At 52.0% G+C, this 16,276-nt stretch overlaps 1 protein-coding gene across 5 annotated transcripts in view; it reads right to left on the bottom strand.

Moving 5' to 3' along the window:
* The window catches only part of RNF24 (ring finger protein 24), a 36,619-nt gene extending 20,851 nt beyond the window's left edge, over positions 1 to 15,768 (bottom strand). The window contains exons 1-2 of one of the 5 annotated variants that reach the window (XM_069856675.1): positions 15,709 to 15,768; positions 6,647 to 6,729 (exon numbers count right to left, since the gene is read on the bottom strand). Coding sequence is in view for 1 of the 5 variants with exons in the window: in XM_069856670.1 (XP_069712771.1) it covers positions 6,647 to 6,729; positions 8,129 to 8,143 (98 nt within the window). In the remaining 4 variants the exon portion in view is untranslated. Of the gene's footprint in view, positions 1 to 6,646; positions 6,730 to 8,128; positions 8,277 to 9,071; positions 10,099 to 15,708 lie in introns of those variants that run through there. The other 4 variants (XM_069856671.1, XM_069856670.1, XM_069856672.1 and 1 more) reach the window with 4 other exon arrangements.
* Positions 15,769 to 16,276: the final 508 nt, after the last annotated feature.

Genomic DNA, 16,276 nt, shown 5'->3' with positions numbered 1-16,276 from the left:
CTAAATCTTCCCCCTTCCAATCTAAAGCCATTCCCCCACATACTATCACTCCAGGCCATTGTAAAAAGTCCCTCCCCAGCTTTCCTGGAGCCCCTTCAGGTACTAGAAGCTGCTCTAAGGTCTCCCCAGAGCCTTCTCTTCTCCAGGCTGAAGAACCCCAACTCTCTCAGCCTGTCCTCAGAGCAGAGGTGCTCCAGCCCTCACTTCATCTTCGTGGCCTCCTCTGGACCCGTTCCAACAGTTCCATCTCCTTCTTATGTTGAGGATTCCAGAGCTGGACACAGGACTGCAGGTGGGGTCTCACAAGAGTGGAGCAGAGGTACAGACCCCCTTCCCTCGCCCTGCTGGCCACACTGCTTTGGATGCAGCCCAGGACACCTCTGGCCTTCTGGGCTGTGAGTGCACATTGTCAGCTCATGAGAAGCTTGACATCAACCAGCGGCCCCAAGTACTTCTTCACAGGGCTGCTCTCAACGTAAAAGGGTTATTGAATGACTATGAATAATAAGATATTTTAAATATATGTGTGTATATATATATTTCTAGGAATTTAAAAAGCAGCAGCCTGCTTTTAACTTGCAGGCAAACCCCTCCCCTCGTGAACCCCCAAAGGAAAGCAAAGCCCTGACCTCCAGCAGCTGGAAGGAATTCCCGCTAGCTCCACCTCTGCAGCTGGTCCAGCACAGAGATCCGCAGCGTAGCAGTGGGAAAACTGCAAGCAGCGCCAGAGCCAGCATCCGACACCAGCACGGAGAGGCTGAGATGCCCTGCAGCCGCATCACCTTCACCTTGGATTGAGCTGGGAGTGATGTCCTTTGCCACCCGAAAATGGGGAACAGTGGGACTGAGAGCAGGGAAAAGCCATCTCGACGTGCTGTGGTTTTCCTAGAGCTATGATGCTGCTACAGGGATAGTGTCAGAACGCAGTGTGGCTGCATCCAGCACCGACTCCGAGCATCCAACTAGACCCGTGTCCTGCATCGCAAAACCCTGGCAGTATGTGGAGGAGGAGCACAAACGATGGTGCGGGGCAGCGTTATTGATTAGAGAAATTAATAAGCACGTGGCAGAGCGCACTGGGAATGGAGAGCAACCCGACAGCTCCTCTGCTCCCTGACACCGTGGAGCAGACTCCACGGAGAGATCTAGCAAAGGCTGTCCAGAGTGATGCTGCATTGTGTCTGGGAAACAGAGGAAATTTCTGGGCATCAAACAGAACAAAACCTGTTTATTTTACTCATTTCAGCTGTGTGCAGGTCTCAGGGACAGCAGGGGATTTTTGTTGCGTGCCTGAAAAACCAAGAACTCAAACTGACCTCCAACCGAGAACCGCTTCAAAACTTTGATCCCTTCACCCTGAGAGCGAATCCGATGCCTTTTTTGAACTGGAATCAGGAAGTTTCCTGGCTGCATTCCCTGGCTGGCTGACACTAAGCCCAAAACCTTAACCCTCTCCACTGCCTTTGGGCAAGGGGACACAGAGAGAATGATGGGACAATGTGACAAAGCACTGCAAAGAACAGAGAAGGCTTTATAACGAAAGAACTACTTGGCAGTGCAACTTTTCAGCAAGCGCTTTTGATTCTGCACAGTTTAACAGAAAAATGATCCCATGACCTTAATATCGAAGAGCACCTTTACATGTGAGAGTGTTTTTGCTACTGTTGGCAGAGAAACAGGCAGAAAATAGGTCAGCAGCGGCTCCCATCGCTGAGTTTAAAGTCAAGTGCTCTCGCCCAACGCCATCAGGAAAGCAAACTAGAGGTTTGCTCAGGGCTGACTCTGTATGCTCCAGGAAAAAAAAAAAAGCAAAAATAAATAGAGAAAAAACTCAATAGCGCTTTTTAATCTTGCCTGCAGGAGGGGGGAAGCGGCGGTTGGAGGAGAGCCCTGCCTGGGCTCCCATCGGAGAAACGAGAAATGGAAATCACTTATCAGGGAAGTTTGAGGCGAAGTCGGCAGCTTCTTGCTCCGAAAGGCGCACACAAGCCGCCTGAGTACAGCTCAGTTTGCTTCTCCACATGAAATAACGCTTCAGGAATGTTTTCCCTTTGGCCTTAGGGATTTTTTTTTCTACTTTTTTCACCCCCTTTTCCTGGCATTCGGCTCCATCCTGGAACCAACGTCATGATCCACTGAGCTCACTCTTCCTCCCGGAAGCACGGTGGGAAAGGATGCGCCGCTGCCTCCTCCTGCCCCCAGCCCCGTTCCTGCTCATGGCAGTAGAAAGAGAAGACAGGGTCACGGTGATGGGACCACATCACCCCAGCGCTGCCTCCCTCCCTGCCTGCTCCCATGGCACTCGGAGGAACAGCATCGCCCCGTGCCACGTAGCTCAGGTGCTAAAAAAATTAATAACAGGTATGTAATTAAAACCAGGAGTATTTTAGACGCAGCAAAGCACTGGAAGTCAGGGCTGAAGTCAGGCACCACCACAGGGCGGTCAGCTTCAAACCACACATGGCAGCCCTCTAACCCTGGGAAATAATCTCCCCTTTGCTTGCAGCTGCTTAGAATCATAGGTTTGTTAAGGTTGGAAAAGACACCTCTAAGATCATCCAGTCCAGCTGTCAGCCCAACACCACCATGCCTACTAAACCATGTCCTGAAGTGCCATGTCTAAGGATTTTTTGAACCCCTCCAGGCACGGAGAGTCCACCACTGTCCTGGGCAGCTTCTTCCAGTGCTCGACAACCCTTTCCGTGAAGGCGTTTTTCCCAACAGCCAATCTAAACCTCCCCTGGCAGAACTTGAGGTCATTTCCTCTCATCCTATCACTTGCTACTTGGAAGGAGCAACCAGCTTCTCCTCATTTGCAGCATTTTCCTCAATTAAGAGGGAAAGTGGATCAGAAACCCCTCAAGAAAAGCTCAGCCTACGCCACTCAAGGGCCAGACCAGAGGAGTTGATGTTAAACCTTCTGCAGAATTTGTACATTCCTGGGTGATGACACCAACAGCCAGAGGAAAGCAACAGGGGCTCCTGAAAAAATCACATCTGGAAGAAAAATCTCACTTTGATCAAGTCATCTCCAGGCTGAACAAAAGCAAATCACTTTCTGCAGAGCAGAAGAGCCACCAGTCTTCTCTACTCTTTTATACCAAGAAGCAGGTGGACTAAATGACCTCCTGAAACCCTTTCCCCTCTGTTTCCTGGGCTCTTCAATGGGGGAAAAGAAAAACAAAACAAAACAAAAAACGGTGCGCCATCCAGGGATCAATAATCCCCACAAAATCCCCCTGGAGGTAGGCACCCTGTGCTGGGAATCGCAGCTGCTAGCAGCCATCCTATAAAAGCACTCAGAGAAGCCAAGCACAATTTGGGATGCAGGAAGGCATAATGCTCTCGTTTACACTAAATAAGGTTGCTAGGTTATGGATTTTTTTTTTTCTGGGACATAATCTGAAAGGGGATCCAGATGGCTGTAAAGCCTCGCGGTGGAAAAGCAGCATGAGGCCAGAGAGGGAAGAATTCCTCTTTATGCTGCTGCTGTCTCCCCCCAGATCCGGGATTTCAATCCTCAGGAATGCTCTCTGCAGACTCTTTTAATTGCACCAATTATATTTGCAGTAAAAATTAAGGAGAAGAAGCAGCTGGATGCAAAGGGGCAAAAAAGTTGGTATCTGAATACCAGAAAAAGAATCATGAACACAAATCCAAAGGAGGAACCGACCCCCAGAGTCCACGTAATTCTGCAAGCTTTGTATTTTATGCTGCTGACAGCATTTAAAAGCCTCCAGGAAAAACCCAAACAAACCCAGAGCTCAGTTTGCTGAGAATTCACACTGATGCCACGTCGCTGCCATTTACTGTTTTTCCTAATAGAGAAAACAGAGATGCACAGTCATCCCGCCCTTCCTCTGGCCCAAATCTGGTGGTTTTCCTCCTGACTCCGCTCTCGCCAGACCCCACCTGGAGTCCTGTGTTCAGTTCTGGAATCCTCACCGTAAGAAGAAGACAGAACTGTGGGAACGGGTCCAGAGAAGGCCACAAAGATGATCCGAGCGCTGCAGCAGCTCTGCTACGAGGACGGGCTGAGAGAGTTGGGGTTGTTCAGCCTGGAAGAGAAGGCTCTGTGGAGACCTTAGAGCAGCTTCCAGTACCTGAAGGGGCTACAAGAAAACTGCGGAGGGACTGTTCACAAAAGCTTGGAGTGATAGGATGAGGGGGACTGGCTTTATGTTGAAGAGGGAAAGATTTAGACTAGACATTAGCAGGAAATATCTTTAAGGTCCCTTCCAACCCAAAACATTCTATGATTCTATTAATTTCATCCTAACATCTAATCTAAATCTTCCCCCTTCCAATTTAAAGACATTGCCCCTCATCCTATCACTCCAGGCCATTGTAAAACGTCCCTCCCCAGCTTTCCTGGAGACCCTCCAGGTACTAGAAGTTGCTCTAGGGTCTTCCCAGAGCCTTCTCTTCTCCAGGCTGAAGAACCTCAACTCTCTCAGCCTGTCCTCACAGCAGAGGTGTTCCAGCCCTTGCATCATCTCTGTGGCCTCCTCTGGACCTGTTCCAGCAGGAGATGATGGAGAGGCATGCATGAATTTTCTGCATTACCTACCTGCACCCAAGGACATTGATGCTGCCCAAGGACATCGCTTCTTACACGCATTTCTCATAAACGGAGCCCTAAATAAGTAAACCCACAAGTTTTTGGGTGCGCTGCTGCTGCAAGACTGACTTAAAAAAACCCAAACAACTTTCGAGTTACTTAAAGTTTGCATTTTCCTCGCAACCTGCTAAATATTTTCCAGTTCTTTCAAGGATACAGATGGCAAAGATTAACCTCAACACAACTTTCAGGCATGCAATAGTTCACTGTCGGACCTTTACAAATTCCCAGGCGCTGAATCGCCTACTAGAAGGCAAAATATATGAGAAGCATTAACGAGTCAGCTTAGCAACGAGCGGGCAGGCTGCCTTGAATGTCTCTTTAAAGGTCAAGGGAGCACATGATGCCTGGGAGCCCTCGCCTTCCGTTTTTACTACGAGTTAAAGATGCTTCCAGCAAGTCTGGTTATTAAATCGCCACCTGGCACCAGCCAGCCCATGGCAGCGGGGCTGGAACTGGGTGACTGTTAAGGTCTCTTCCAACCCAAACCATTCTATGATCTTTTAAAATCAGTGTTTCAAACCATGACTTCCCCTCCTCAAATAGCATTCGCTCTCTTTCAACTCATTTCAACTCACTTCAACACCAAAAATGGTGTTGTTTAAAGGGAAAACCCACAGCAAGACTAAATGCAAGGACAGGTCCCACTGCTGCTTGGATTTTTAGGTACTGCTGCCGACAAGCATCATTGAAATTCAGTGGCAGAAGCCAGTTTTCCTCTGCTCCGCGGGGGCTGCCATGTTAAATCACATTTGGATTCACAGGACTAGGCTGCTAAAATACCACCGTGGCGGCAATTGGCACATTTCAATGAAACCACCGCGGCCTCATTAGTATAGTGGAAATTATGAGCTTGCCTTTGTATATATTTAAAAGCTTGCCTGTGAAAGTATATTGGTTTGGGGCCAGAAATTCCTGGCTTGGAGCTCCTACCACTCGGCAGTGCGGGATTGCCTCGCTCACACAGGTCAAGCAGCCGTGCAGCCATCGACCCGGGAGAAAAGGTATTTAAAGAACACCCTGCAGGGAAAGGCGTGGGGTGATGCTGCAAAAAGAGGCAGAGCAAGAGGGTTTAAACTAAAACTTTCTCCATGTCAGCTCCATGAGTGGTTTTCCTTGTGAGCCAAGATCATGTCCTAATGAAAGTGCAGGTTGTAATTAAGAGGATGCAGGAATGTGGGGTGTGGAGTTTCACCCTGCTCTCATTGCTCCTGAACGCCAGGACGAGAGCTTCCCATCAATCCAAACCCACTGTTCCTCTCTGAGGAAGAACCACAAAAGCCTGAATTATAAAATAGGTTGGGTTGGAAGGGACCTTAAAGACCATCCAGTTCCAACCCTGCATGCCATGGGCAGGGACACCTCTCACTGGATCAGGCTGCTCAACGCACCATCCAACCTGGCCTTGAACAACTCCAGGGATGGGGCAGCCACCACTTCACTGGGCAACTTGTGCCAGTGCCTCCCCACTCTCATTGTGAAGAAGTTCCTCCTAATATCAAATCTAAATCACAGAATCATAGAATAATGTCTAATCTAAATCCTCCCCCTTCCAACTTACAGCCATTCCTCCTCATTCTATCACTCCAGATCCTTGTAAAAAGTCCCTTCCTGGCCTTCTTGTAGCCCCTTCAGGTACTGTGAGGCTGCTCTAAGGTCCCCCTGGAGCCTTCTCCAGGCTGAACAACCCCAACTCTCTCAGCCTGGCCTGACAGCAGAGGTGCTCCAGTCCTCGCATCATCTTCGTGGCCTCCTCTGGACCCGTTCCAAAGGTTCCATCTCCTTCTTGTTTCTGGGATTCCAGAACTAGATACAGGACTCCAGGTGGAGTCTCACAAGAGTGCAACAGAGGAGGAGAATCCCCTCCCTTGCCCTGCTGCCTACGCTTCTTTTGATCTGTGGCCCATATCCTTTGCAATAAGGCCCAATCTCATGAAATAACACACTTTTCAGGATCTGTTCATTAAAACGCATGATTTTTCAAGTCTCTATCAAGCAAAGCTTTCAGGTCAGCTCCCTACTTACCCGCACGGGCGCTGCAACGCAGCCAAGCCACACAAACCCAACGTTATCTGCTGAACGGCGATCGTGGTTTGCTGCCAGGGACGCTGGAAAAAAAAGAAGAAAACCAACCCTTATATTGCACAAAAAGCCAGAGCGAGCAAGGGAGAGGATGAAGATATTGTTTTTAAACGCTTTGATTTACAAAGACTCCTATAAATTGGTTCAGCTCTTAGAAACACCACAGAGATCCCTTTTTAAAAAACGGCAATGACATTACACGTCACAGAGAGAAAAGGAGGGGCTGGGGGGGGAAAGGCTCAGCTAATCCTTGCAATTTTATAAGCATCTGAGACACTAATCCGTTGATCTCATTGAAAAGGATTAGAATTACTCCTTTGCCAGTAAATTTAAGAAGTTTTTGACCAGACATAAACAAAAGCAGAGAGCAGCTCATGGAGAAAACTGCCACACAGTGAGTCCTCACTGAGAAATCAGCTGGTTTTGGAGTGGAAAAGGAGAATTTCCCTCGAGGGTTGGTTGGAGCAGTGTTGGCGTTTAAGGCAAGCATCCCATCCTGGGTGAGCATCCCGATGGGGCATCACAACCCTTTTTGGGTCTCCCTCTTACAGGAATGATGCCCCAGCTAAAAAGAAAATAAAATTCAACTGCCCCCAAGCCCCCTGACTTGTTCTGTACTGGCTAAGGAAAATCCTAATAGTAAGGGGGAAAAGAGTGAACTTTTAAGCAGCAAATTGGATCATTCACACAAAACCTTCTGCTTTGCAGGATCTTTCATCCACAAAGCTTTGCGGCAAGGACCCACATTATTAAGGTGAAAAAATAGAACACAGCACCCTTGTATAAACAGTCCAGCACCTGCTTGTCATGAATAACTTATAATAAAGAATAAATTATGTGATTTAGACGAAGCAGGCAACGTGCAACCTGGTTTTTGATACAAACCACAGTTGTCTTCCCAAGTTTTATGTTCTGGCTCTTAGGAGAACCATTAATGGCATTAATGAATTAAAACCAAAAACATTTAATTAATCAAAACCTACAAGAAGCTTCAGGCAAAAAGGACTCAGGCAATCCTTTTGGGAAGGAAAGCCACTTTTGTTAGAAAGCAAAGTTTTGTTAATGTCTACTTCTTTTCTCTTTAATTCCACGCAAAAAAGAAAGTGAAAGAGATTGAAGTTTTGGCCTCGGTGTAAGTCAGGACTATCTCATCAGGGCTGGTCTTAAAAATCCTCCTCTTGGAGCTGCTTGATGGGTCAGCAGCAGGATCCCTTTCCTCCAGCCCATTTTAATGGGGTACCAGTTATTTTTTTCCTTAGGCACAGAAAAATGTTCTCTTGGCTGTAGGAAAATGCTTGCAACCCCCGTGGAGCCCAACTCCTAACTCCCTGCAACGCTCCTGCTCCCAGCTTTAGCATCCAAGGCTCCTCCAGACTGGAATAAGCCACGAGACGCTGGGCTGGCTTCCAGCCCGACCTCTCTGACCTGGCTGCAACACATCCCAGCCCTCTGCTGTCACCAGCCTGACCCGCTCCTCCTGCTGCATTAACAGCAGATGCAGGGTGGGATCCTTCAGCAGACGCGAGAGGGGACGACGACGCTGCAGGACGCACGATGGGGGACGATGACAATACTGCAGGACAGAGCGAGGGGGGATGACGACGACGCTGCAGGACATGCAAAGAGGGGAAGACACGAGAGGGAAGCCCTGAGTGCAGTTAGGAGCACACGACAACTCAGCACCCGCCAGACAAAGCTGCAGCCCAGGGAATGATCAATTTTTCCTGTTTTTACTCCCAAAGTGCCGTCTCCAAACAACGCTCAAGCAAGAGGGGGGTCGAGGGCTCAGCTGACAGACAGCCAACCTGCACAAGTGCCAGCAGACGGGCTCCAGCCAGCTCTCGGAAGAGATTGTCCCTATTTATTCAGCCACAAGCCCACGGAATGCCACGTAGTCCAGCCCCGCTTTGGACGGCCACCACTCTCACAGAGTCTCCAAAATCCTTATCTATTATTTCAGACGCCAAGAGACCAAGATGTTGCGGATTAATCTGGCACTTCTGAGCTAAAAAGCAAAAGCAAAAACCAACCCCACATCTGCATTTGTAACCCACGAGCCAGGAAATCAGTCTGGGGAATGCCCAGCCTGGCGATGGGTTTTGATCCAGAACAACAGAGAAACGAGGCTGTTTAAAGCACCACAAAGCATTTGCCTGCTCAAGACAAAGCTCTGTGTGGGGAGAAGTTTAATTCGATCCTTATGGAACACCAGCAATCTAACTACGTGCAGGCTGCAGGCACGAAGAGCCTGGTCAGCAGCAGGCATGACACCTGGATGGATTAATTTGAGTTGGAAGCCATCAGATGGGAGATCGTGCTCCCTGCCACCTAATTCTGATGAGTGATTTGGCTTCACCCACCTTCTTACCTGCTGGGCTGCTCCTCCTGGCTTCAAACAGTCCGATCAAAACCTCCTGCCTCAACGCTTGTGGATTCCCAGGATGGGAATCTGCACGTCCTTGGAGCTCTTATAGTTTCCCCTAAATACTCTTCCAAGGCAAGAAGCTGCGAAAACCACTGCTATCTGCAGGCAGGGAGAGCGATCACGTATGCGATGGCTGAAGCAAGGAAGGCGGTCGCTCCCTTGGCTCGGCACTTTCAGTTTCTCTCTTCCAAACGCACTCTTGGCGCGGTTTCCTCTAAGGCGCTTTGTGAGTTAAAAGCTATATTAGCGGCAAGATTAATCCTCCATGAGGATAAAAGTAATAAACCAGAGGAAGTTATTCCTGCTTGCGTCTCGCATTTGCAGCACTGGAGCAGAAAGAGCGAGTGGCCGAAGGACTTCCCTGCCTGGGCTTCCCACAGCCCTGCCCTCGCTCCTCCTCCTGCTTCTTGGCATCTCGCCCGCTTTTTCCAAAGGCTGATCCAGTTTTAGCGTCAGCATCGGAGCAACCCGAGACCTCACAGGTTTCGGCTACGCCAAGGCAGCTGCCTGTGGCTAATTTGGTCCGTGGGCTTTGGCACCTGGCTCCTGCCACCCAACCACACATTGGCGTTGGAGCTTTCTCCTTCTCTCAGAGCTGTGAGGTTGTCCATCCTCCCCAAGCGTGTCTTCTCTCCTGCTCATTCCTACCTCAGAGGCTTCACAACCACTCTATCCTCACCACCGCTGCTATTTCTGGCATCCTTTCGAGGTGCCTTGGATGGCTGCTGTTTCTTCCCATCAACATCCCTCTGGCACCACAATCAGCTCATTAACAGGATGCAGGAGCCCTTGACACATGGCTGGAATTGTTTGGGTTCCTTTTTTTTCCACTTTGTTGGAAATTCAATGCACCAAACAGGTAGAAAAACAACACTGATAGCCTGTGTCACCATTCCCAGCAGGGAAAAGCATCCAAAACCAATGCAGCTCCATCCACAGCAAGTGCTTGGGTACCACTGCATCCCAGGATGGGGGGGAACTGGGTACCACTCCAAGCCACCATGCTCCACAGAGAAGATGTTGAGGTTTTCCTGCTCCTTAAGTCAGGAATTTACCCCTGTCCATCATTATTGTGAATCACAGAATGGTTTGGGCTGGAAGGGACCTTAAAGACCATCCAGTTTCAACCCCCTGCCATGGGCAGGGACGCCTCCCACCAGACCAGGTTGCTCAAATTCTCATCCAACTTAGCCCTGAACACCTCCAGAGAAGGGGCTGCCATGACTTCGCTGGACAACCTGGGCCAGGGCCTCACCACTCTTATTGTGAAGAATTTCCTCCTAATGTCTAATCTAAATCTCCCCGCATGCAATTTAAAGCCATTCTCTCCCATACTATCACTCCAGGCCCTTGTAAATAGTTGCTCCCCAGCTTTCCTGGAGCCCCTTTCAGCACTGGAGGCTGTTCTAAGGTCTCCCTCAAGCTCTCCAGGCTGAACAATTCCAACTCTCTCAGCCTGTCCTTATAGCAGAGGTGCTCCAGCCCTCACATCATCTGTGTGTCCTCCTCTGGACCTGTTCCAACAGTTCCATATTCTTCTTATGCTGGGGATTCCAGAGCTGGACACAGGACTCCAGGTGGGGTCTCGAGAGAGCAGAGCAGAGGAGGAGAATCCCATCCCTCGCCCTACTGAAGAAACCATCGGGGGGTTTGCATCCTCACCTCGAAAGCATCACCCGCATTTCTCAACCAAGGAAGTGGCAGCAGCAGGATCAGGCCACGGCCGAGCAATCTTGCAGATAAGCGCCACATTGCATCATTGTTGATGTCATTTTAAAGCACTGTCGGTGAGTCAGGGTGGGGACGTGGGCAGGACCGCCGCTCCTGACAAAGTCTGAGCAGCTTCAGGGCAACAGTGCTATGAAGGTGCAGGTTGAAGGAAGTCTGCGTGAGGCAGACATTATCTTATGTCAACAATGCTTGGTTTTACAATGAATGATTGCGGGAAACAAAAACAAAGAGAAACCCAGTTCAGCAATACCAACTGCAGCTGAAACTGAGGCACCTGAAGACCAGGGGAAGCTTCAAACCCTCCAAAATCACTCTCCATGCTTTGACACTGGTGGTTCCAGGATGGCTGAAGACCACCAGAAGCCTCTACACCTCCTACCTTGGCCTGAGGGACAGAGTTGCCTGGAGTGTACCCAGAGTGAGAAAACAGGAGTTTGACCTGGTGGGAGAGGACCTTGTTTCACCCGTGCAAAGTCCTGCAGTGCCGTCACAGAAGCATTTCAGGTCATGGTGGTGGGAGCAGGAGGAGGTGAGTGTGCCCAGCCATACCTCTCTCCACCTATTGGACATCCAGGTGGTGTTTCATGTCTACGAGCTAATCACTCACAATACATCATCTGCTATACGGCCAACCTGGAGGCAACAGCCAGGCTGTGGGCAGGGATGAGCCATGAGAGAACATTCTATGTGGAGAGGTGATCCATGATAAACATGAAAGCCCTCCCAGCAAAAGCCAGGTGTTCTCATAACATCTCATACATCACTTAGTCCAGGAAATCAGCTGGAAACATCAGTACTTCTTGGGTAAAACCTCCTGGCAGCTCTACTGCTTCCTCGCCATGTAACCCTCAACCTCCTCTTCCCTATCACGTAGGGATGTCCACCCCCACCTCTCCTCCAGGACACAGCCAGGACCACCACCTGACCAAGAATGGTAGTAGCAACGAGCGGTCATCATCTTATTTCCCATTTGGCAGATATGGGCTTTCTTATTTGAAGGTCAGGCAGATTCTACAACATCCAGAGCATGTTGACCAAGGTGGCCTCTATGGCTGGACTATCATAGGCATCTCAAATCGCGTTTGGAAGAGAGTGGACTGGAGCCGGGGCTGCACAAACAAGAGGATCCACCACATCCTACCCACCTCCACATCTGCCCGAAAATCTGAGACAAGCTTTGACCGAACGACAACACCAGTACCCCAAAAAGTGTTCAAACCCAGCTAGAGAAGAGAAGGAAGGTTCTAGCTGGCGGGCCAGCCTTGGCATAAACATTTACCAGGCTGAGAAAGGACAAAACAAGCAAACCTGGGTCAAGTGGGAGGTCTGGTGCAGCCTTGGGAGCTAGCAGAGGGAGTTTCCTTTGACAATAACACAGGGAGACCTAGGAGGTCACCACCACACTCGCTTCCAGCGGCTCCACCACCCATTCCGGATCAGGACCTTCACCTGTGGGCATCAGCCCCACAACTTGGTAACTGATCACACCATCCCTCCTGGCTGCTTTCGGCACGCAGGGCTGGAAGGATTTCTTCTCCCTTTTTTTTTAATGCGTTCTAAATACCTCTCTTAGAGCATTTTGGGTTCCTTCCATGTTGCCCCCAAGCATTTCTTCTGTCAGGGGCCAGTTATCTGGGGCAAAGGCTTCTTCTTTTTCCAGGCTGGAGGCCAAACTGGTATTTAATCTTTGCTCCAGATGGCACAGCACTCCAGATGCATCAGCTGGAGCATCTCACCTGTATGAATAAAGTGATAGAGCAAACAAGCACATTTGTTCAGGGGCTGTTGGACAGGCTCGAGGCAGCTCTGTTTACACCCATCATAAAAAAGAAGTGTTCATGTGAATTCAGGCTACACTCTCACTTATCAAACCAAACACCCACGGGAACTAAAACAACAACAGGAACCTAAAGAATAATAATCACATCAAGCCTTGTGTTTTGCTTTCTCGCAAGTCAAGCGTAAATGAGAAGCTTATTTCAGCCACTGGGGAAGTCAGGGCTGAGCCTGGACCTGGGTTTTGTTCGCCTTCCGCCATCCTTGACGGCCCCAAAGTCACTGCCAGCAGCGGGTGGTGCCAACCAGCGTCCAACTTATCATAGAACTGTAGAACAGGTTGAGTTGAAAAGGACCTCAAAGCCCATCCAGTTCCAACCCCCTGCCATGGGCAGGGACTCCTCCCACTGGACCAGGCTGCTCAAAGCCCTATCCAACCTGGCCTTGAACACCTCCAGGGATGAGGCAGCCACAACTTCTCTGGGCAACCCGAGACAATGTCTCACCACCATCATCATCAAGAATATCTTCCTAGTGTTTAATCTAAATCTTCCCCCTTCCAATCTAAAGCCATTCCCCCTCATCCTATCACTCCATGCCCTTGTCCCTCCTCAGCTTTCCTGGAGCCCCTTCAGGTACTGGAAGCTGCTCTAAGGTCTCCTCGGAGCCTTCTCTTCTCCAGGCTGAACAACCCCAACTCTCTCAGCCTGGCCTCATAGCAGAGGTACTCCAACCCTCAGATCATCTTTGTGGCCTCCTCTGGACCTGTTCCAACAGTTCCATGTTCTTCTGTTGATGATTCCAGAGCTGGACACAGGACTCCAGGTGGGGTCTCACAAAAGCAGAGGAGAGGGGCAGAATCCCCTCCCTGACCCTGCTGGCCACGCTGCTTTGGATGCAGCCCAGGACACGGTTGGTTTCTGACATATGAGCAGATGTTGCCAGCTCATGTCGAGCTTCTCATCAACCAGCACCCCAAGTCCTTCTCCACAAGGCTGGTCTCAATCGCATCATCCCCCAGCCTGGATTGAAATCCTGGATTGCCCTAACCCTGGTGTAGGACCTCGCACGTAGATCTTCTCCTCCTCCACACAAGGAGGTGGGGTGGTGAACCCAGATTTTAGTGTACAGTGATGAGAGCTCACGGCTGTGCTCATCAGGAGGCCATGAGAGGATAACCACGGGGATGCTCCAGTTACACCTCTGGCTAATTTGGCCATTCTAGGTAGCGGCTGCAGCCCTCCTGGCACAGCCTGCAGCCGGGATGCGTTCCCTGCAAACTACATCCCACCAAATAACCTCAAGAAACAAAACAAGAGACGTGAGGAGTCGGTTCATCTCCCCGGGCACACGGAACGCCACCTAAAACCAGCTGAGCCCACAAAACAAAGGGACAACGGGGTTTTTGTGTTTCGTTGAGAGCATCCTCCGTCTTCCAGAGCCTGTCCTGGTGGCAGCCGAGACAAAGAAAGCCGGGAGCTGTCGGCAGGAGCCAGCCAGGGTGAGGAGGCACCCACATCACCCTCCCCGGCAGCCGCGGAGCTGGGTTTGCGTGTTGCCGAACACGTTGTACACAGCAGCAATCCCGAGATCAAAGGCGAGGAGCGTGCCAGAGCAAGATGTCATCCAACCCTCCTGCCAAAGGTGTGCCAGGGACAGCGGAAACAACCCCCCAGACGCTGGTGCATCCGAAGGATGCGACCAGACCCGTGGAGATGCTCCACTCCACACGCCCAAGCTAAACAAAAGACAGGTTAAACTCAATGAAATCGCCCCAAAACCCCAAGAGGTGCAGTTTTACCGGTGGGTTTTCCGTCCCGTGGGAACCGTGTGTGTCCCTTGCCAGAGCGGGGGAAGCGGCGGATGCTGGGAGGGCTCCGTACGTGTCCGTGCAGCCGGAACGTCAGCGCCGTACAACTCCAAAAAGCAGCCTTTCACGTCGCTGGGTGGGATTTTAAAGCCAAAGAAACCCACAACGTCCTGTTTTGGCCCCAGGAAAGCGACGGGACGTGCCCGATTCCAAGCTGTTGGCTACCGGGAATGGGGGTGACCAGGGGACACGGAGCAAAGCATGGAACGTGCCTGTTTCCAAGCCTTGGGCTGCTGAGAACAGGATGGACCAGAGACAGCGAGCCGAGCATAGGGTGGGACCTCTAGGAGCTCCAGAGGGTCCAGGTGGGATGGGTGCTGAGTGGGGACACCGAGGCGTGCCCTCTGTCCCTTCGCGTCACCCCTGGGTGATGTGATCCCAGGCCACACTCCAGTCCTCACTGCTCCCTTCTGCCCCACAAGAGGGGATGGGGGTCCCAAGCAGGGACCTCGTGGCACCCCACAGGGCTAGTAGCCACCCCAGGGGGCAGGCCGGTCACCTTGAGGTGAGCCTGCCCCACAGGGTCAGCGAGAGGGGCAGCCCCAATGCTCTGTGGCAGCCTCTGCCCCACAGAGCGGTGCGCAGGGATGGCAGCCCCTGCCCCATAGAGCAGTGCACAGGGAGGGTCCCTGCCCCACAGAGCGGTGCGCAGGGATGGCAGCCCCTGCCCATAGAGTGGTGCACAGCACAGCCTCCCTGCCCCATAGCTCGGTGCACAGGGAGGTCTCTCTCTGCCCCATAGAGCGGTGCATAGGGAGGGTCCCTGCCCCATAGAGCGGCGCACAGCACAGTCCCTCTGCCCCACAGAGCAGTGCACAGGGAGGTCTCTCTCTGCCCCACAGAGCGGTGTGCAGGGATGGCAGCCTCTGCCCCATAGAGCAGCGCACAGCACAGTCTCCCTGCCCCACAGAGCGGAGCACAGCAGCCTCCCTGCCCCACAGAGCGGAGCACAGCAGCCTCCCTGCCCCACAGAGCGGAGCACAGGGAGGGTCCCTGCCCCACAGAGCAGCCCACAGCACAGCCGTCTCCCTGCCCCACAGCTCGGTGCACAGAGAGGTCTCTCCCTGCCCCATAGAGCGGTGCACAGGGAGGGTCCCTGCCCCACAGCTCGGTGCACAGGGAGCCCTCTCCCAGCCCCACAGCAGCCCCCCCCCCCAGCCGGCTCTCCCGCCCCGCCCCTCTCCCCCCCCCCCCCTCACTCACCGCTCGCGCCCCGGCTCGCGCCGCCCGCACTGCCCGGCGCCGGGCGGGGATCGGCGCGGGGGGGGGGGGGGTGTGTTAGGACCCGGATGGAGGAGGCCCCGCCCCCCCCGCTGCGCGTGCGCCGCCTGCGTGGGGTGTGGGGGGGGCCAGAGAGGGGGTGTGATGGGGGCGGGAGGGGTCTCTAGGGACAGAGAGATGGTGTGGGGGCAGGAGGTGGCAGTGGGGACAGGGAGATGGTGTAGGGAGAGGAGGTGACCCCGGGGATGTGGTAGTGGGGGCAGGAGGCAACAGTGGGGACAGGGAGATGGTGTGGGGACAGGAGGTGGCAGTGGGGACAGTGACTCTGAGGACACGGGGATGATGTAGTGGGGACATGAGGTGACTAGGGGAGCAAGGAGATGGTGTGGGGACAGGAGGTGGCAGTGGGGATGGGATGTGGCAGTGGGGACATGAGGTGGCGGTGGGGACAGATGGTGTGAAGGCAGGAGATGGCGCTGGGGCAGGAGGTGGCACTGGGGACAGTGGCTCTTGAGAACACAGTGATGATGTAGTGGGGACATTACATGAC

Source organism: Phaenicophaeus curvirostris, chromosome 4 (genome assembly GCF_032191515.1).
Source record: "Phaenicophaeus curvirostris isolate KB17595 chromosome 4, BPBGC_Pcur_1.0, whole genome shotgun sequence".
Classification (NCBI taxonomy): Eukaryota; Metazoa; Chordata; class Aves; order Cuculiformes; family Cuculidae; genus Phaenicophaeus; species Phaenicophaeus curvirostris.
This window is presented reverse-complemented; position numbering and strand designations above follow the sequence as displayed.